This window comes from Nipponia nippon, unplaced genomic scaffold, assembly GCF_047370975.1.
Source record: "Nipponia nippon isolate SJK-2023a ecotype South Korea unplaced genomic scaffold, ASM4737097v1 scaffold_1, whole genome shotgun sequence".
Classification (NCBI taxonomy): Eukaryota; Metazoa; Chordata; class Aves; order Pelecaniformes; family Threskiornithidae; genus Nipponia; species Nipponia nippon.
This window is the reverse complement of record NW_028262290.1, coordinates 67,345,624-67,368,295: the sequence shown is the minus strand read 5'-3', so window position 1 is coordinate 67,368,295 and position 22,672 is coordinate 67,345,624. Positions and strand designations below refer to the sequence as shown.

Here is a 22,672-nt window from a genome sequence, read left to right as displayed (position 1 = left end):
ATATTGTCGTTGCTGTGGAAAGTTTGCTTAAGCCTGGCAGATCTTCTCCATGACAAATGCCATGATGACTTCTGAAGCAGGTATTTGTACCGATTCCACTTCTTTTGCCTTCTATATTGGTCTTATGGCTTATGGCTCCGATAGGTACTTGTCTTGCAAGTACTAATAAAAATGCAAGGAGCAAAAACACTGGGCCCATGGAAACAAATCTGTACACGTTACAAGTCATGTAAAAGCTTTTAGAGGGATTGCTGTATTCTCGGGAAATATGTCAACAGAAAAAGGACTTCTCTTTCCTAACTCTGCAAGGACTGCACAAATAGCAGCAGGAGTTCTGTGATCATGTGGCACATACATGACATGAAAGGATAACAAATCCAAGGTTTCTTGTATGGCCTTCACTTGTTCATGAAGCAGGCAGTTCCAAAGGATTAGTCTGAAAACACAAAACTGTAAGGTACCAGAAACAAATGCCAAGTGGATGCAGTTTTACGACCAAAGTAGAATCTATATGTACTCATAAATAAAATGAGTTAAGCATTTGTTTCTGTCACGACAAGCCCTTGAAGAGAATGTTAAGTAGGTTAAAAAAATTCAAAATAAAGCCAAATTAAAAGCTGTTCTTATTTCCATTGCCAAGGATTCAATATCTACTTTCAGTGCTACTACAAGCATGCTCCACTGCTGAGATTCATGGAAGCCACTCAAGGGAGAATAGGAATAACTCCCACAGAATCTCTCTTCTCACTTCCTTCACCGACAGAAGACACATCAGGGTGCCATCAAAATGCTTACCACTCCTGCTTCAGTGCATGGAGAAATAAAGAGAACCGCCCCCCAATCCCACAGATAGGCCACATTCATTTCTCCTATACTCAAACAAACTCTAAGAGACTAGGAATAACTGAATGGGTCATTAGATTTTACTGCATTTAAAGACATAATCTTCATTAATGGGAAAGGGGGTTTGAAGTGCCCACTCTCCAACAAACAGCTAGGGTGTCAGTGTCTTCTACAATTCCACAGGAGGAAGACAAGGCATGCACACAGGAACTCTATAGCTCATATACTGCCCTACAAAGAATATGGTCACCTTCTGCCAGGGGCTTAAGATCTGATGTTCATAATCCATTAGGATCTGGAGTTTCGGTTCAAGCCCCATGTCTTACTGCTCCGCAGATGAAAAGATGAGAAAACAGCTTTCTTTGTCTCTAAAAAGATTTCTCTATTTGGAATACAGCCTCTATTTAGGTCACTTGAGAGGACAATCATCAGTGTTGTTTTCTGATTTATGTGAAGCTCTGTATTATACCAACTGTGAAATAAATTCTGAGCAATCAATAAGTAATTAAAACAGAACTAATGGCTGGGACATAATGGAGAGTACAAAGTGCAGCTACAATCTAATTATTACAATTTGATCCCCAAAAAAGTATCCCGCCGGGCAGCAGAGTTTATTGGTGGAGATGCAGGCTTGCGAGGCATGGCTGCCAACAAACATGTTGGACACATGCTGAGCATCCTCACCCCTCCCAAAAGCTGAACACTGCTTAATCTGCCCTCTGGGTAGAGGGAAAAAAACCAGCTCTGCTAATTCCCTCAACATCCCTCATGTTCAGCTGCACATGGGCTCTCACTGAGGAGAGCTTTATACTACCTCAAATGTAACTCAGTGAGCAACAGCAAAATGACAAGGTCCACCTATTCACATCCAACCTGCAGAATCAAATATTCAGGCCTCCTTTCAGAAAGCTACATGACACAACATGAAGATGCACTATATTCTTAAACACAAAATTTGTTTGAAAATTTTGATCTGCTATAAGCAGGTACTCAGGCCTTAACAGGCTGATGAAGGCAGAGCCAGAGGCATGACCAGGCCGATGTCAAAATTCACACGACCTATTTGAGGAGGCAGATCAGTTTACCTCATCATAAAGAAAAAGCAGCACCTCAGATGATCTAAGACTGCAGTTAACTGGTTTTGGGGAGAATCTAGTATGAGGGAGTTCGGGGTTTTCCCCTTTGCTGAGGCAAGAGAGCATGCCTAAATGTTCTTTCCATCCCCTAATTAACGGTCTACCACATGCACTTGATGTAGTATGAATCTGCCAGAAGCCATTAATTGTTATTGTTAACTATACATCCAATTTTGTTTTCAGAGCAATTTTTCACTATATTTAAATTGCCTGTCCCTAAGAAAATTATAATGTTTTAGAGGATTGCACAAAAGTAACAGCATTAACTTGATTAAACACCTGGTAGAGGACTGTGACCACTGTGGAACTGAATACTAAGTGCAAATAAATTATGTTACTCATCCACCTCTCTGCAGAATATTGTACATTTTGAGACTTTAAATGTATCTGTCACAATCAAGGAAAGATTAATACTTTCTTGGATGGAAATCATTATTTTAATTTACTTGAAAAGGGACTCTATGCACATATAAAAGGGAACTTTCAGCGCAGTATCGAAACAGGACACTTGTTTCTTCCAGCTTGGTCTTTGCATAGGTTATTACAGGATATGGAAGTTAATTAGCCTTGGGCACATTTATGAACCTCTTTCCTAGATTCAGATTATAGGCCTGGTGTTTCTGAAGCATGCATTGTTGCCTCAGTGTATCATACAAATGACAGGGGAAAAAAACCCTTTTGATTCTTATGTAACAAAAATACAAATTAAAAAAAAATCTCCCTTCATGAAAGACTTATTGTCAAAAGACTGGAAAACACCAGTAAGACAGATCACAGTATTGCCATCACCTATATCAGAAGGGACTAGTTCTGAGGCACTCTGACCTTCTCCCTGTGGGGACAGTTTGCTGTCTCAGATATTTTCTGCCTCTCTGCTGGAGAACAGCAGACTTGAGTGAGATCTTAACCAGTGAAACTGAACAATTCCAGCTTCATTTTCATTTATTGTTCATTCAAGAAGCTTGGCTGAGCAACAGCATACTTTCCTTCCTGGACATTTCAACTCTTGCAGATGAGCAAAATGGAAAGTGAAAACAAAAAGCAGATGGTAACATCATCATCCCTTCTTTCTCCTCACTCTTTTTCTGATAAAATTTTCCATCTGCTTCTAGTTGCCTGTACTCTAGGTTTAACTACATTCACCATTGCTCACTTTCAGCCAAATACTCCAGTCTCTGAGAGACACAGAGTGCTGTTGCCTACCTCCTGTGATGGCTAAAAGAAGAACCCTATCACTCTCTTTTGACTGGCACTCCCACTCACTTCAGCTTCCATTTAGAGACATCCTATTTGGTATAACCAGTTTCATGAACATTGCAAATCTCACCTTAAATTAGAGTCTTTACCACCTGGCCTCCTGAGTGCCCTGTCTCTCAATTACTTAGCAGCAACACTTCTACCTTGTTCTATACCATTATGTCTCAGATTAATTTCATAAATGACTCTGGCACATGACCTGTGGACCTAATCATGCAATTCAGCTCCTCTGAGCTCTGTAGAGATCCTAGAGAGAATCACAGAAGTGTAGTAGTGCTGTGGGACATGAACTGCAATAGTGGAGCACATGCATATAGAATAAATTAACATGTGTCCTTAGGGATGCAGTCAGGAGGCTAGAATTAGTGGTCATACAATATAGAGAGAGAAAGAGAAAAACTCAGGGAGGGAGAGAACAAAAGAGAAGGAGGTAGAAAGGGAGGAAAGGAGGGGAAATATTTAGTTATATAGTATAAGCAACCATTAGTAATAAATATTGCATCTTCCTTAAAGGTTGGACCAGATGATCCTTGAGGTCGCTTCCAACCTGGTAGTATATGATTCTATGATTAGTATGATTTTTTAATATTGTAACTTACCATCGATAGCCAATTTGAGATCAGTCAGTGTAGTTCGAACTCTTGATATAACGTGTTGCATGCGGTCAATTTCTTGACGGAGAAATATGTTCATGGGTTCAATACCTCCCATCTTTTGAAGCTGGGCTCTCACCTAAACAAGAATAATGCAATGATTATAAAATTTAATCTCCTGTTTCCCATGGAAGATTTTTTTAAAGCAAAAGGATGTTTTTTTCAATTGTGTCACATAATTCCTGAGAAAATAAACTTCTATGTAACAGATGGCCATTCAAGTCCTGTGCCAACTGTAAGATTTAGCACACTGTGACTCATTAGCTTACCAAAAGTAGCTCCTCCATCATTCTAAGGAGGGAAAGTTCCCTCTTTTTGAAGGGACACAGCAGTTCCTTCTGTCCTTGTTAGGCTGCAGGGTCTTAGATCATTAAAAAAATGCCACATGCCATACAAAAGCATGTTTGATGGTAATGTCTTCATATTTCAAAATTGTGCTAGGTGAACTTTCTCACCCCTTCTTGCCCTGTTGAGCTGAAATAATGCTACAAATGGAGTTCGACTTAACAAGCACAATGACATATAAAAGCTGCTACTTCCACTAGCATGTGACTCACTTGTAAGACAAGGTGCTCATGGATGCATTACTAGAGAGGCAAGATTGCCAGCAATAATACAGATGCCACATAATTCTGTTACACCATTACGTGCACCATTTTGTAGGTAGAAGCTTTTGGCCTTCTTAATTTTTAAGGAGAACAGTTTCACTCGTATTCAACAGAGAACACTTTCAAAATGGAATTAATTGTCTGTGTTACTTAAGGACATGTCACAGCAACAGTAGCAAAAGCATTCACTGTCTCACTTTAGTATATGATGCATATGCAATATGCTTCAGACATACACTGTATGTTCCATGTATATCAAAGAACACTGTATACAACAGTGTATGAGAAAGGATTTAGTGGCACCTGCAGAAATCATGGTGCTTATACCTCACATAGTACCAGAATTCTTGATTTTTAAAACTTTCAGGTGTTTTTCCCCACTATGACTCGGCTTTCAGAAAGTCAACAGCTTTCTGTACTCACTACCACTCCACCACTTGCATCATCTTTCACTTTGAAGCAGCCTGAACCCTGATCTTTGCCATAGTCACTCCTTCCCTCTGCAGGTGAAATTCTGCAAGGGTACTCTGGAACCAAAAAGAGATCTCAAACAGTAAAAGAAGATCCTAAATCCAGATACCTATATGGCCATTAATTTATCATAAAAGAGCTGACCCATAGGATCAGTTTGCTAAAATAATTTAAGAGTTTATTTTGAGCTAACTAACAAAAGATGAAGAAAGAGTTAGAAAGTCTGTTCTTTCAAAGAGCAGAATATCATTGGAATTCTACTGCAGACAAGTAGAAGCCACAAGATTTGGTATAATGCGTGCTATTTCATCAAGGCCAGAAGTCCACTCGATTTTGCTTTGTGTTTTTCCAGATATACTCTTATATCTCACTGTATATATTATTGAGTATACTATACATTATATACACATAGTAAACATTACTAAAGATCTTATTATTACACTGAATAGCAAGTTTCTGCAAGATGAATATAATATAGCAGTAGTTATAATTGCAAGTACAAATGAGTAAATGCTTTGACAATTTCCAATTCTCAAGTTTCAACTCCAAGCTCAATAAAATACTCTTTTTCAACTTTATATGCTGTTCTCCTTGGGAAACAGCTATCAGCAAGTTTATTCATCATATTTTAATCACAAGGACCCATAAGTGTGTCAGACAGAATGTCCAAGAAATAGGTGTCAGCCAATTATGCTAATGCTTTGCAGTGTGACAGTTCATTTTACAGACTGAGTTAATGTGTTTCTTCCTGTAAAAGAGAAAAAAATACTAAAATCAGCTATCATGAGACTAGAGCTGAGACAATAAACTCTTTTTGGATAATTTACACAATGAAGTATTCTGATTTTTTTTCATAAAAAAATCCAGGGAAAGCTGCTGCTTTCTGAAAATTTCACAGGAATTGATAATTCTCCCTCTTGCCAAAAAAGCAAAAAAAAAAGTTTGATTTTTTTTTCCAGAATACTTAGAAGTCTAGTGCCTGCCACTAATAAGGAAGGAATTATACAGAATATAGTCCATGCATTTTATCCTTTAAATAAGTAATACACTTTTTTCTAGTTTACAAAGCATGTGTTCCTTTTGGGGATCATTTAGAGGAGGAATTTCTCCCGTTTGAGGAAAAATTGTATGGAAGATGTTGTTAGAGGGGTTATTTTCCAAAATATTGATATTTATGAATCTACAAAGAGAAGATGAAATAAATATTCTAAAATATTACTGTACTGATAATCGTACAATTTAACTAGTGAATTCTCAGAATTTAAACATTCTTCTGATTTGTTTTCAGGTACCTACAAAAATACCTGTAATGTTTTGAATAATGGAGTGAACCAATAATGCAGAAATTTGTTAATCCATCCTAGATATGTTCACAGCACTCAGCCTGGGGCACCAAGCATAACCAGATATGAAAACTGAAAAAAATGACATATTTTCTACCTCATTGTATACAAATCAATCCTGATCTGCAGTGAGACTTACTAGGTGTAACATAGTGCCTTTCTTGGAAATCTTGCTGTTAAGATTAGTTTTAAATACCAGCTCTGAGGTATGATTGACTGGTTTTGTATTAGAATTCTTATCAAGCAATCAGTTTACTTACTTCCAGTGCTGCATTTATTATGACATAAAGAGATGGATACCGACTGACAGAAAAAAACCTCAAAAGACAGAACTCAATAACCAAAATAGCCCTTCTGAGATTAATATACTAATTCCATAAAGCCCACTTACAACATCTCCTTTTCATTATGCAAACAGCTATCATCTAACATAAAACAAGGTGATTTAAGAAAGGAGCAACTAAAATCATAATCTTAATAGCTTTGCCTACATGAGTTTGCAATGCATATTTCTGCTGCATCAGATTCCTCTATGCACATTTCTTAGCTGTTCTCAGGTCACCAACTCCTTTGTCACCACATACTTTATAGGACATTCAGCAGAAAAGCAGTTGCTGAACTCATGCCATTTAAAGATCAGTGATCAAGTTACTGTAGCAGTAACTGCCTATCATTTTCAGTAAATGCTATTATTTTCAATTAGACTTGGTTACTTGCTATACTCTTTGCAGAAATGGGAAGTCCATCATTCTGTGAGATGGTCTAAATAAGAGGCCTGAATAAGAAAGACAAGCTCAAGGCGCACCCAATCCAAAGCTCTTTTCAAGTGGTGTCCAGGACCACTTCCCTGTTGTATACAAGGAAGCAGGCAGTGAAATATGTAGAAAATAGCTGAAGTTCTAGAGCTGGGTGACCACCATATCTGATAGGGTTGGTAAGTGAACCAGAGACACCTTACAAAAGCATCTATGTTAATGCTTCCATTCAGATCCTGATTTTTTTTTGTAGCAAAAAACATGCACTGAAAAGTAGACTCCCAGCACACAAACTGGCTTAGCTTCAAATTAAACTGACCCAAAAGGTATGCCTCAGGGAGTCTAACGTACTCCAACCACTAAGGGATGTTCAGCCTATGGGACCAGACTAGAGTTAGACCAAAGTAAATTCCCCAGTGAAACATCTAATGCAGGTCTGGGGTCCTCAGATGAACTCCTATTCCCATGCAATTCTTGCTAATGTAGTCATAGCCTTAGTGGCAGATAAGTCGAAATCAATACTACAAAAACTATTTAAGAAAAAAAAATATTGCTACTTGGGTTAAAAGTCAACCTGTAATAAAGTGCAATATCTTTGGAATATCTCCATGTCTATTCCCTAGCAAGCTGTTTTTCAAGCTGCAAAGATCATTTTTATTATAAACCTCTGTGTGTGACAGGCTGACATTTATTCTTGCATCTATCTCCACTCACATGGACTGACTGGACCTAATAATTTTACCACTAATCTCTCTGTTACCTGTGAAGCAAGACCCAGAAGCAAAAGGGGTCATGAAAGCAGAATTCTTACTCTGCCTCTGCCCTTGGAATGAGAAAAATGAAGACAGTTTTAGGTCAGGAGGAAGGTTTATTTTGCTTTTCCATCACCTGTGTCAAACTGCAGTCTGATAAAGCATGCAAAGGTGACTTGTTTTGTTTATAGTCTTTTGGGTGGACACTGAGTCAGTTATTTGACTGGTCACAGGAAGCGTTACAAGAACACAACAACAGAAGCAGCAGCATATATCATGGGGTAAAATGGTTGCCCTGTTTTGAAAGTTGTTGATTCTGAAGTTGTTGCCAAAGGCTAATAATTGAGAAATGAAGGCCTCTTGTGTGACAGCCTGAATTTTCTCTGGATTCACAATGTATCCAGAGAAAGTATAATCCAGCGCTCTGAATGTCAGCAAATAATTGGTTTCAGTACCATCTGTCCCTAACCTAGTCTGCTGTGGTTTTAACTCTGAGCAAATTCACTCCACACTTTCTAAAGGGAGCCACAAGAACTGATCAAAGATAGCAAAGGCACCTGCCACTTTCCCTGAAGAGTATTTGCTTTTAATTACCTTCATTTGTTTCCTAATTTTTTTTCCTTTTCTCCACTGATAGTATGTGGATTTCCAAAGACTTCCAAAGACTTTGACATCATGGCCTTACTGGGGCACAATATTCTTCTAAAAGCAAACCCAAGCTGCACTGCTAGGACTAATGAATGTTTTTCTTTTTACAGCTCTTATCCAATGAGGCATGCATAGGAACTGTTTTTGACACATTCCCTCAGTCTCTTACAATTTAGTACATTAGTTTTATTTGTTTCAGGATTGTTAAACTGATCTAGTAGGTAATAATGTCCTGAATATAGGTAATAATGTCCTGAATGACCAAATGTTGACTTAAATTGACAAACAACAGAACTCATCTCATTCCCTTTTTTTCAGACATCACAGGAAGTAATTACATAATCCATTTCACTCCTTATACTTGCAAGCTTAATTTCATTTGCTTATTATATTGTAGCTTCTGCTAAATTCTGTTGCTTCTTCCCTCAGAGAGCATCTAAACTCTCCCTTCTTCTCCGCTCTGACTAATGAAATTCTTGGTTCTATGTTAGTGAACATAATCTTTTTTTTTTTTTTTCTTTTGGTATTTTAGACATTATTTTTTTGTCAGTTTATGCAAACTTTAATTTTAAAATGTAGCTTTCTTTACAGCTTACTACTGCCATCTCCGCCCCTTCTAAGAGGTTCCAGAATAACAGAGCTTCAGTTCAGATGAGAAACACATTTGATACAGATTTTTTGCTTATTGTGTAGAGGTGGCGATGCTCCTGGCACATAAACAACTGCAGCAAAGAGGTGGGACTGGGCACTAATGACAGAGAAGGGAAATTCCTCTCCAACAGAGAAAGCATTGGTAAAGACCCAAACGAGTTCTAAGATCTGGAGAATGAGAGAAAGGGTAAATCCATTAGGCAAAATGAAGAAGGACATACTGAAGAATCAGGAACTGCAAGAAATAATGCCAAATCTCATAACACTGCAGAAGTAAAATCTGAAGTTGTAGTGCAGCGACACAGCCAAAGAGACGTACAGAGGAACACATCATTACCAATAATAAGCTGTTGGCAAATGGCCAGAGGATGTTCTGTAGATACTCAGAGCAAAGGAATGACTACCATGATACAGAAACGAAGTGTAATTTTTGGATGGTTCTGTGGAAAAGTACCATGTCATCCCTCAGTAATGTGGACTGAAGAAACAGCGTGTAAATAGAGCAGTGTGCTTAATTGAAGAGAAGTGCAATTTGCAGATCAAGGTGTACAGAGCCTGAGGAAACTAGAAATCACCAGGAAGAGGTGGTATCTACACTTATTGATAAGAAAATGAAAGAAACTTACATCCTGAGCTCAGAATACTTTTACAAGAAATACAGAGGGGAAAAAGTAGATCCAACAGGACATCCTCTGGCTGTCCCTGTAAGAACGGAGCTGGGGGGGGGTAGGGCGGGACCAAGCTGATGCCGAAGTATTAATACCTAATATTGGTTTGTCCTGTACAAACTCAAATCTCCTTACTTGAATCATAAGAGAACAGCTGTCAAGCAAACTGAAGCAAAAGAGTTTTCCTTGAAGCTCAGAGATGTCAGAGAAATGGTACAGAAGCAAAAAACCTATCTAATTGTGAGCATCATTATGAAGATGATTGCTTATAAGAAAATAAAAACCTGCATGTATGATTGGCAGATCATGAGAAAAGATAATAGCTTGTCATACTACTGGATGATGAGAGTGAAACAGCAATGAAAACAGCTGGTGGTGATTTTTTTTATACAGTCACATGGAAAAGTATGTATTGCACCCAAATACAGTAGTGAAATAGAGACAAGTTAAGAGCACAGAGTGGGACTTCCAAAATAAACCCTCCAGACTCTTTGTCCTTAACTACAGCTCCTGGCTCCATAACCGTTTGTCTCCAAAGCTATGACACTCGAGGAAGTGACTGAAAAGGGGAGGCCTACTCTATGTGTGTTTTGTGTGGATAACCTGAGTGAATAAACCAAGAAGGAATGAGAATGAATGAGATCAAGATTAAACAAAAGAAATGCCAGAGAAAAATACTATTTGTTCAAACCATTTAGAAGTGAAATTTGGATTAAACAAGTGTGTGTGCATTTTACATGTCCAAAAGGCACTGCACAAATTTCCCAGGGGTAAAATCTGAGGGGAAGAATACCCTCTGGTTACAATATAAGGTCCAGTACTATTGATGTCTTCTAAGAATTAAGAATTCTTCAGAAAGAAAAAAGTTGGCAGTTTAACAAGGGAATGAAGAAATACTCCTTTAGAAGATTTAGCAAAGATATTGAATAAAATCAGCTCAATACGCATATTACAAATACGGCAAAACCATATACGCTAGCCAGGCTTTCCGTATTCTATTGCTACTGCAAACTGAAAAAAAATTTTCTAAGAAGCTGAATAAAACTAGAAGAAACTAGTTCCATGAAAAAGCTTTACTCTAATAGGAAGGGTAAGGGAAAAGGACTGAGAACAATCCAAGGTGTAGATTATAGGTGTGGATCCAAGCTGTAAATTATTAAACTTATTTAATAAGTAATTAAGTGTTATTAATTATTATACTTACTCTATTTCATTTTATTTGCTATTTCTAATATTTATTTACTATTAAATAATAATATGAAAACTAGAAAACCGACTCCATTCAAACTCTAATCAAATCAAATTCTACAAAGAAATGATTTATATACTATCACTGAATATCACTCAATAAGTAGGTGACAAAAAAAGAGAGACACAAGCAGGGATGGATGGAAAAATAACTATATGGAGAAAGCTGTTAGGAAACCTCACCAAAAAAAGTTGTAGATTGTAAGTAGCTTGCCAAGAGGGGAATGAAAAGAGAAGTTCTGAGTTGAATGATGACAGTACAGAAGAGGCTATCTATACAAGACATATTAAATCTGAGACAAATAGTAGAACAGAAGACAGGAAATATTGCCAGGGCCCCAAGACTATTGTTTGTAATCTAGGTGGACATGCTAAGTTGGCCAGAGAAGAAAATAAAGTATAACATAACAAGTCGCAATACCGCACACTGGGCACTCCACAAGCTTGTACCGCAACCAGGGAAAAAAAGCACTATCAGAGCAAAACAGAATTGTAAATAATTAAATTGTGGAAATGAGGGTTTTTCAACAGTTACTGTTCATGAAACACATGGCAAGACACCAAATCCTACTTACAAACTGATGCAAGAGTGCTTTATGCTGGATTTTTCCATTTAATGAGACTTAATCAAAAAAGTAAGAAAAGATTGACAAATGTATCTGCTCAAACGCCAAGAAATCTGGGGCATGAAAAGGTCAGTGATAAAATCCATTATTCATACGGGTGGTATTGTAATAAGAGTAGGTAAATTGAAAGCTCTAACAAGTATAAGATCACTGATCCTTCAGAAAGAGGCACTGGTGTCCTCTAAGCTGCTAAGGAGGGCAAGAACTTTCTGAAGTCTCTAATGGCTCTTCTGAGTTAAGGTGACTAATTAAGTGGACTATGGCATTTGAAATATATGCTTCCAATGTAAGAATATTTTAGATAATAAGCCAAAACAGTCTTATAAAACACTACGCAAAGTTTTAAGAGCTTTTTGAAACACATGCCAGGTAAATTTAAGAACCACAATAAAACTCATAAAACATATACATACATACATACATACATACATAAAACATCTGTATCTATAAAGCAGCATTTACCTCATGAGGGTTATAATCTGGAGGTAACTTCTCCAGCATCTCATCAGCAAGACGCTGCACCACTGCTTCTCGGGTTTCCCCTCCTCCAGTGCTGCTGTCTTTGGGCTGGATGCTCACTATTGTACTTAATGTCTCATTAGCCAGGTTAGTCTGGTAAGTTATATCTGCGTTAGGGTGAAGTCCAAACACCTTAAAGTAAAAGGGAAAAAAATAGGAAAAAAAAGTGCAACTGTCCCTCTAAAATTATATCAATTAAAGAATGCATGAAAATGGATAAACAAGGAAGAAAATCCTCAGCTCTATAAAACAACAGATACGAATAGGTCAGTGGAAGTACACCCATTTAACTGGCTAAGGACCAAGCGCAAATTACACAAAACCATTAACACAGGCTACATGTATGATAGCGTTTTCACTCATATGAGTGGGGTTTTTTTAACTCATCTGCTTATCTTCACGTAGCAGGCTTTGGATCATGCTGTGGAGTGCTATCAGGGGGTACAAACTGATTCCTTTCCACTGGTTCAGACTAGAGCTTGTTGGAAACATGTCATATGTGGACACTGACCCCTCACCACTAGCTCTGTGTCTCTATAGATCTATTCCTGTTGTACCAGCTCGAGTAGATGCCCCTAATAATCAGACCAGTTACCATTTCTAACACATTTTGTTTTACTCAGTCTCTTGGGCTTATAAGGCATGCAGCACAGTGAATAAAACACTGCCCATATTTGAAGTACCTAAAGATTTTATGACTGGTGATATATTTAGGATATTTTATGGTTTAGCTATTTTTGGTTTAAGTCCCCCACTCCTTACTTCCCCTTCTTCTGAAATTGAATTATTTTATTTAAGATACAGCTAGCACAGAATTACTACAAAGCTGCCCTTTGTCTGAATAATAATAGCTTTCTCAGAAACTTCCACTGAAATATCAGTAAGTCTATAATTGTCAGGTTGACAATTGCAACTCTTCTCCAGGAGGAATTGTACTGTGACTTATTTCACAAGCCCTCATTTAATTACAGCTATTAACTATCTCTTACAAACTTTGAACCACTGATCCTACAATGAGAAAGGCTTGCCCTCAAACTGAGCACCAAAGCCAAGCAATCTTCCCTTTCTCATTTTTCATTTTTTCATATTTTACATTAGAATTGGTATATTACAAGAAGACGCTTCTAGTAACCAATATTTACATACTCTGAGGACAGAATAAAAAGGACCATATGTAATATTGTTATGCTTGCAAATCCAGAAACTCAGAGACAAAGGATATAAGTGGCTGCATCTCTGTCAAAGCCAGCAAAGCTGCACTGATTTACACCAGTTGTGGATCTGATCCTTACAACAGCACAAAGAACACAGTACAGACCTAATATTGCGTGTGAACCAGAGCAGTGAAGCAGTGGGTGGACTAGTGTCCTGGATGTCCTGTATATTAATCAAGGAGCTCAATCTCTCATTCTTTTTGATCCAAAATCTCTGGGAATTTTGATTAAAAAGAGGATGTTGGATTCTGTCTTTCAGGGTTTTTTTTAGCCTGATAAATCCTCAAACCAATTGCTAAAGCTCTATACCCCTCTGAAATCAAAGTCATTTTCAAAGGGATTGCTGAGTTCAATAGCCCTCTTCAGAAGTCAGTGTTTATTCTGATCAGAGGTTGAAATTTCATCAAAAGAGCAAGGATACAGCAATCAGACTTATTCAGTGTTTCTTTCTTAACCAAAAATGGAAAGGGGAGGAAACAAAGATATACTGTTTTGACTAGCACAATATCCTTTGTGGAACGAAGACGACTGGGAGATTAAAAGGTTAAAGGTTTCCATGAGCAATTTTGACAGATTTTGGAATGACAGAAGAAAGTCATAGCTTTTTTCCTAACCTGTGAAAATGTGAAGGAGAAAAAGATGCTTGCATTCCTGGACTTGAGCCTATTTACATAAAAGTCAAAGGTAAAATTCCCCTACATCAAACCATACATACAGATTTGTTACAGGCATCAAAATACTTTAAAAATACATTGCAGCATTGTGAGATAGGTTCCCAAGTGCTTAGAAAAGCAGATCCATGAAAGTAGCACCCGAAATCTGATAGAATCAAGGTTCATACACTGATAGGAACCACTTCACAAGCTGGGCTCAGATGAATCCCACTGGTGCGTTATCATGGCTGCGTTTACCCTCACTTGGAAAAGGTGCATCGTTGCCAGCACAAATACCTTTGCATTCTGCTTTCACTACTTTCAGAGATTCAAAACTTTTCAAGTTTATTTTATGACCTTGGAATCTTCTCACCCTCTCAGCCAGCACATTATCAGTAACAGAAATCCAGTTTTTTCTGTTCAGTCCTGTCTATTTAATTTTAATAGAACTTACTTCCAAAGGCATTAATCAACTTAATAGCAATGAGACAGAAATCCAGAGCATTCACTTCTGTTTCAGTTTTAACTAACTTTATCAGTGTGCCTGTACTAGAGCGAGCAGAAAGTTGCAGTCCTCCAATTAATGTGATCACTGCAGTGTACACACACTGGGTCATGTAAAAGTGGTTGCAACCAGGAGCTATCCTGCACTCTACCCCATCAATTCATGGCAACATCCAGATCTTCCTGTTGTCAAAGTAGAATAATCTCCCAATTATAACTTGCAAAATGAGACTGTATGGCTTTTTTATTCTCATTATTTCTCAGTTCGCATGTCTGCTCAATCCCATACAGGATTGCAAAATCACAAAATAGTTTAGTTTGGAAGGGGCCTCTGAGGACTGTCTAATCCAAAGCACCTGCTCAAGCAGGGTCAGCTAGAGCAGGCTGTCCAGCACAGTGTCCAGTTGGGATTTTAATATCTACAAAGACTGAGACTCCACAACCTCTCTGGGCAACCTCTTCCAGTGCTTGACCACCTCCACTGTAAGAAAGTGGGTTTTTTTCTTGTCAGATGGAATTTCCTGTTGTTTAATTTATGCCCATCGCCTCTTGTCCTTTCACTGGGTACCATTGAGAAGACTCTGGTTCCATCTTTTCTCCCAACAGGAGTGTACGTATTGAAAAGATCCCACCTGAGCCTCCTCTTCTCCAGGTTAAAGAGTCCCAGCTCTCTCAGCCTTTCCTCATATGACCGATGCTCCAGTCCCTTAAGCATCTTCATGGCCCTGCTCTGGACTCACTCCAATAAGTCCGTATCTTTCTTGTACTGAGGAGCCCAGAACTGGACACTTCTTCAGATATAGTCTCACCAGTGCCCAGTAGAGAGGAAGGATCACCTCCCTCTTCCTAATGCAGCCTAGGATACTGTTGGCCTCCTTGCCATGAGGGTGCATTGCTGGTTCATGGTCAGCTAGTTGTCCACGAGGACAACCAATGCAGGAATTTGCATTTCCCCTTGTCGAACTTCATGAGATTCCCCTCAGCCTGCCTGGATCTCTCTGGATAGCAGCACAACCATGTGGTCTATCAGCTGCTCTTTCCAGTTTTGTATCTCCTGTCAACTTGTTGAAGGTGCACTCTGCCCCATCATCCAGGTCATTAACAAAGATGTTAACAATATTGGCCCCAGTACTGACCCCTGGCATACAGCACTAGTGACCTGTCTCCAACTGGACTTTGTGCCACTGATCACAACCCTCTGGGACTGGTTATTTAGCTAGTTTTCAAATTACCTCACAGCACACTTATCTATCCCATACTTTGTCAGCTTGTCTATGAAGATGTTATGGGAGGTAGTGTCAAAGGCCTTACTAAAGTTGAGGTAAAAAACATCCACTGGGCTCCCTTCATCCACTAAGCTGGTTACCTCATTGTAGAAGGCCGACAGGTTGGTTAAGCATAATTTCTCCTTCACAAATCCATGTTGGCTACTCTCAATCACCTGCTTGTCCTTCATGTGTTTGGAAATGCTTTGCAAGAGGATTTTCTCCAGCGCCTTCCTCACTGAGGTGAGGCTGACCAGCCTGTAGCTCCCCAGATCTTTCTTCCCTTCTTGAAGATTGGAGTGATATTTGCTATCTTCGATTCTTCAGGAACCTCTTTGAATCACCATGACCACTTAGAAGTAATCGGGAGTGTCCTGACAATGACAATGACATCAGCACTCATGGGTGCAACCCATCAGGTACCATGAACCTGATCTGTTCAGTTTGTCTAAATACTTTCTAACTTGGTCCTCTTCCACCAGGGGTAAGTTCCTTGTTCTAGACTTTTCATCTGAGGGGCCTGGGATTCCTGGAGGCCAGTTTTACTGGTAAAGACTAAGGCAAAGAAGGCATTGAGCCTTTTCCATATCATTTCTCGCTAGTTCTCCTGCCTCATTCAGCAATGGACCCACATTTTCCCTAGTCATCTTTCTGCTGTTCACGTACTTGTAAAATCCTGTCTCGTTGCCCTTCACATTCCTTGACAGATTCAACTCCACTTTGGCCTTGGCTTTCCTAACCCTATTCCTGCAAGACTGGACAGTAGCTCTATATTCTTGCTGGGTCACCTGCTCCTGCCTCCACCTCTTCTACACTTCCTTTTTATGTCTGAATTCAGTTACAAGCTTCTTGTTCATCCATTCAGGCCTCCTGTTGCCTTTGATTTCCTATGTGTCAGGATGCATCTTTCTTGAGCTTAGCAGAGGTGATCCCTGAATATAAAACCGTTCTCCTGGACCCTCTTATCTCCAGGTCCATATCCCATGGGATTCTTCCAAGCCTGGAAGAAACCTCTGAAGAGGCTGAAGTCTGCTCTCCTGAAATCCGGGGCTGTGGTCCTGCTTTTTGCGCTAGTCCCTCCTCTTAGGATCCTCAACTCCACTATCGGTCACTGCAGTCAAGGCTGCCTCCGGATTTCACATCTCTGACCAGTTATTCCTTGCTTGTAAGTATCAGGTCCAGACAAGCGCCTTTCTTTTTTGGCTCCTCAGTTATCTGTGCCAGGAAGTTGTCATTAATGCACTCAAGAAATCTCCTAGACTGCTTGAACCCTGCTCTATCACCCTTCCAGCAGATAATTAGGGTCATTAAAGTCCTCCATGAGGACCAAGGCCTGTGACTGTGAGACTTCTTCAAATTGTTTGAAGGCGGCCTCATCTACCTCTTTGTGGTCAGCAGATCTACACTAGATACCCACTATAATGCTCTGCCTGCTAATCTTGACCTATACATTAATAGATCTGGAAAATATACCTGATTAACTTATTTATCTGACAAAAACTCCCTTTAATATCTTGAAATATTTTACCTCGGGTGTATCAATCACTGGCAATTGCTCTATGTACTGGAGATAGTCTTCAACTGTTTTCCCTTTTGGAATAATATAATCTTTGTAGAAACAGAATTTTTCACTAAACATATGCTCTCCAAACCACACTCTTGCATATGTATTCAGCAGTGCTTTGTCAAGGTCATCAGTTACACGGCCACCATACTGTACTTCTCCAAGCATATAGTGAACACAGCTCCAGTTCACTCCACGTTTAGTGTCCATATCGTCCAAATGATTCTGAACAAATTGCACACTGGCTGCAAAGTCTGCCTGATTAAATTCATAAGGAATATTCCAGCCCAAAGGACCAAACTTTCGTCTTTCCTGTAAAATAGATAGAGTTAAAGGTAAAAGGCTGATTGATAGTAATTGTGAAGAAAACATTAAGTGCAGAAGAATACATGAAATATGCTAAGAATGCAGCAGTCCAGCTGGAGCTGTATTTCACCAACTTTAAAAAAATGATTCTTCTCTTAACACACACAAGGCCAAATGCTTGATTAATTACCTAGTAGTTAAATATCTCTTCATTTATCATCATCAGTAGAGAGTTACGAACAAAGAATAGGAATATTAACATTTACACAAAGAAAAAATCCTTTTTTTAAAGTGCAGAGAATCTGTGAGTCTAGAACTATAGTTTTTGAATTTCAAAAATGAAGCTACCGTTTTAGGAAATTATGTCCAAACTCATCAGCCATGATCATTGTCTGTGGTCCTTCTCTGGACTAGGTATATTCATAGCACTGATGACTGTGGATGGTGCAGATGCAAGTAGCAAAAGCTGCTTCTTACTGAATCATTTACAGATTCAGCTGCCAGTATGTAGTCGTTAGGGCAATATCTGGTATTTAAACATTCTTAACTTCCACCAAGACAGAAGTGATGGGCCAAAGACAAGCATACCACAGGCTTCCATTGGACCACAATGTATCAGTCCATGGATGCCACAGAGTTAAATTAACTAGGCACCAAATATAAACTAAGGATACTGCAAAATCTGTGAATAGAATGATGAAAAGTTGTGGTTAATCCATAAAGCACTTTCTTTAATGGAAATTCTGAAAGGCAAGACTCAAAATCATCTTCCACCTTCATTTCCTCCTACAGGTTTCAGTGCAGGAAGGATTTATATTCACCCTCTTAGCCCTTCTCATTGTGAAAGCAGCAGTTTTAAGACTATGGTTTTCCAACCCAAGCTGTAAATTTCTTTAATGTGCTTTTATGATTTAAAATATTAGCAAAAAAACAGTTAGTTGAAAGACAGATCACACAGCCATGCCCAAAGACTTTAACAGAAGAGTACACTAATTGATCATTGGTTGACTGTCCTTTTTTCCTCTGAAATACCATCCCTGTTGGAGGTACAAGATCAACATGAGCAGAGTTCTAAGACAGTAGCAGTAATAGAGGTGTGTTGTTTTCTTTCTTATTTTATTTGCATTAATCTACCAACATGGGATTTCCATTTAAACATGCTTTTCATTTAATAACATGGTGCATTAATAAATGAAACATGGCTTTATGACAGAAGAAAAGAAACATATTTTTAAACCTGAACAGTTGTGTGAAGAAATGCTACAGCATATAGCAATGGTTTCCATTGTGGCATGTTGCTCACTTCTAGGTGATCCTGAGTAACAGCTGAGTATGTTCGTTTCAAGCCAGCTTTCACACCTAGAAAATAAGTATAAAAATGTAATATATGAGCAAAAAAATGTATGGAACCCATAAGTCCAAGTTCCGTTAAGCTGAATTCTCTATTCCAATTTACAGTGTCATCTTATTTATAGCTTCAAATAACCCCTTTGAATCAATTATCTGTTCAGCTGGTCATAGCAGGCGAACTTCAATTACATTTTGTTTCAGGTAGATGACACACCAAATTAGGTTCGTGAGTCTGGAAGGAATTACAATTAAGTAATCATATTCTAAAAGTTACCAATAACAACTGAAATATAAACATAACTATTCAGCAGCTATATGGCAATCAAAAAGACACCTACCTTCATATGAAATATAGCACTGAATATCCAAGAGTTTGTGTTTTGATATTTACATGTAAAATGAGATTTTAGTTCTACTGAAGACGATTTTATTTAGATTTCATTCCTATAACAATCTCAAAATTCTGTATGCAGCTTCTTAAACTGGCATACAGGCACCAAGCTGATGAGACAAGAACCTAAATTCATAGTGGAAATACTAATACTTGGGGAGGTTTGTTTGAGCACTGACTTTTCATATCGCAGGAACAGCTTTAGGCAGATCATACTGATACAATGTCAGGTTCCATGAAATACACAAGCCCCGCTACTCCCAGATGCTTTCAGGCAGCGCTACTGAAGCATCATCTGCCTTTGGCAGACAACACCAAGCATGAGTTGCTGACACCAAGTCCCTCTTATGATATCTTCCACCTAATCAGCTTAACACAAGTCTAAAAAGACAGATTTCAAGTGCATTGAATAGATTGTCCAAGCCATCATACTTCCTATGACACAATAAAAGCCTTTTTGCTTCTTTCCTACTTCACAAAGATCCTGTAGAACAATATTCAAACAAATAGCTTTTCAAAATATTATAAGGGTATCATAAGAGAGTTCAAAAATCAAGACAAAGTAATCAAACAAAAGTGCCTTATCACATCGTGCTACCAATGTGGCAGGATAGTATCAGAAAACTAAACTGTTTATAATTCATCCTGACTTAAATTGTTACACCGGGCATATTCCTATTACTAAATGTAAGTTGTAAATTGGCTATAACCTGACTTATAAAATAGCCTCTTGGAGCTATAGGGTGTTACCATTTGAATGATATCATTTGAATGATCATTTGAATGATCACAGTACAATAAAAAGATGCTGAGCACTGAATTAAAAAGGGGGGAGGAGAAGAGAAGAAATTTTTAACAGGAGACTGACTGCTCTTGAGAGTGGAGTATATACACTGAAACAGGATGTCTTTCAAAAGATCAGACATTTTGTAGACATCTTACTAATGTTCAAAGGAAGATGAATACTGAAATAGGAGGCTTAAATGACTGAGGCATTAAATACGACCTTGGATAAAAATTCTCAGCTCCTACTGACTTCATTAACTGAAATCTGTGGCAACATATATATATAAATATGAAGGGCAAGTTAATGCATTACACAGTTAGTTAAAGATCAGGGAGTTAAAAGACAAAATAAGTGCCAGGCTTGAGGATTTCTTTCTGCCATAGTCCAAAACACAAAGTAACCTTCCCTCATCATACCTAATAAGTAGATATAAGTCAGGGTAGTAAGTTGCTTCTATAAACATATAAAGGACAATTGCAGGTAGCAGCATAGTTTGGGTAAGAGAGAGGCATTCAACGGCAGGAAAGCAACAGGTTAGAGACTACCTAGAAAAGCTCGATGTTTTCATATCACACAGAATAACCCCAAATAGTTGAGGTTGGAAGGGTCCTCTGGAGGTCACCTTGCACTCTCAAAGCAGAAGCAACTAGAGCTGGTTATTCAGCATCTTGTCCATGTGGGTTTTCAGGATGGAGTCTACAAACTCACTGAACAAGCTGTTCCAGTATTTGACCAACCTCACAGTGGGTTAAGTTTTTTCTGATGCTGAAGTGAAATTTCCTGAATTTCCATTTGTGTCCATCACCTCTCTTTCTGTCACTTGGCACCACTGAGAAAAGTCTTGCTGTTTTCTTTATTCATTCCCATCACATATTTATATGCATTGATAAGATACCCCTCTTCTCCTCAAGGTTAAATCATAGGTCTCTAGGCCTCTCTTCATACGTCACGTTCTCCAATCCCTTCAGCATCTTTGTGGCCTCTCACTGGACTTGTTCTGTCCATGTCTTTCTTGCACTGGGGAGGTCAGACCTGGACACACCACTCCAAATGTGCTCTCACCACGGCCGAGTAGAGAAGAATCACCTCCCTCAACCTGCTGGAAATGATCTTCCTAATGCAGCTGAGGTGTTGCATGCCATCTTTGCTCCAAGGGCGTATTGCTGGCTCATATTCCACTTGATTTCCATCAGGAACCCAGGTTCTTTTCTGCAAAGCTGCCCTACAGCTAGTCAGCCCCATCATGTATGGGTGCATGAGGTTCTTTCTCCCCAGGGGGAGTACTTGTCATTTCCCTACGTTGAAGTTCAGCAGATTCCTGTCAGACCATTTCTCCAGCCTGTGAAACTCCCACTGAAAAACAACATGACCTTCTGGTGTATCAGCCCATTCTTCCCACTTTGTATCAACTATAAACTTGCTGAGGGTGTCCCATCATCCAGGTCATTAGTGAAAATTTTAACCACTGCTGGTGGTACCTGGGGTACGTCACTGGTGACTGCTCTCCAGCTGAATTTGTTGATCACAGCTCTTTGAGCCTAGGAGTTCACACAATTTTCAATCCACCTCACTGTCCGCTTCTGTAATGCCTACTTCATCAGTATGTCTCTAAGGATGTACTGGGGGCTGTGTCAAAAGTCTTCTTGAAGTCAAGATAAACACCTTATGCTCTCCTCTCATCCACTAAACCAATCATCTTACTGTAGAAGGCTAGCAGGTTGGTTACTAGGCTCAAAGAATAGTAAGTAATCAATGGCTTAAGATATCCTAGCAGCCAGAAAAAAAGCAAAGTACACTAGGGACAGATATTGCTCAATATCTTCATCAGTGGCTTGGATAAGGAGAGAAAAGGCAACTTCAACAAATTTGCAGACAATACTAAATTAGGGACTGTGGATGACATACTATATGGCAGAGCATCAGCCCAGAGGGATCTAGTGAGAGATGAAGACTTGGCCAACAAAACCTGCATGAAGTTCAACAAGGAGAAGTGTAAAGTTCTGCACCTGCAGCACAATAACCCCATGGATTTGTACAAGCTGAGACCTGCTAGCTGAGATCTACTGGTAAGCATCTCAGGGTTATCGCAGATGCCAGGCTGACTATAAGCCAAAATTGTACTCTTCTTGCAAATAAGGCAATCCAGACAGTGGGCTACCTTAGAAGAAGCACAGCCAGCAAACTGAAGAAAGTTCTTATCACTTTCCACTTAGCACTGATCAGGCTTCCCCTCAGATATATTGACCACATTTGGCACACAAGGGAGGTGTGGAGAAACTGGATGGGGCAATAAAGGGGGTCAGGTACTGAGAGTGTGTGACCTACAAAGATAGGACAAGAAGGCTGAGTTTGTTCAGTCTGCCGAAGAGGAGGTTGTGGTATGCAAAAAACAGCTTAAACCGTGATACTGAAAGGCAGCAGATAATTGTGTGCACATGAGGGATGGTGGCTGTCCAAAAC

At 39.0% G+C, this 22,672-nt stretch overlaps 1 protein-coding gene across 1 annotated transcript in view; it reads right to left on the bottom strand.

The window, feature by feature from the left end:
• LOC104018200 (dynein axonemal heavy chain 5) overlaps positions 1 to 22,672 on the bottom strand; it is a 172,171-nt gene that overhangs the window by 14,054 nt on the left and 135,445 nt on the right. The window contains exons 70-73 of the mRNA XM_087736582.1: positions 18,922 to 19,043; positions 17,343 to 17,690; positions 12,122 to 12,310; positions 3,836 to 3,968 (exon numbers count right to left, since the gene is read on the bottom strand). Of these exons, the coding sequence (XP_087592708.1) occupies positions 3,836 to 3,968; positions 12,122 to 12,310; positions 17,343 to 17,690; positions 18,922 to 19,043 (792 nt within the window). The remainder of the gene's footprint in view (positions 1 to 3,835; positions 3,969 to 12,121; positions 12,311 to 17,342; positions 17,691 to 18,921; positions 19,044 to 22,672) is intronic.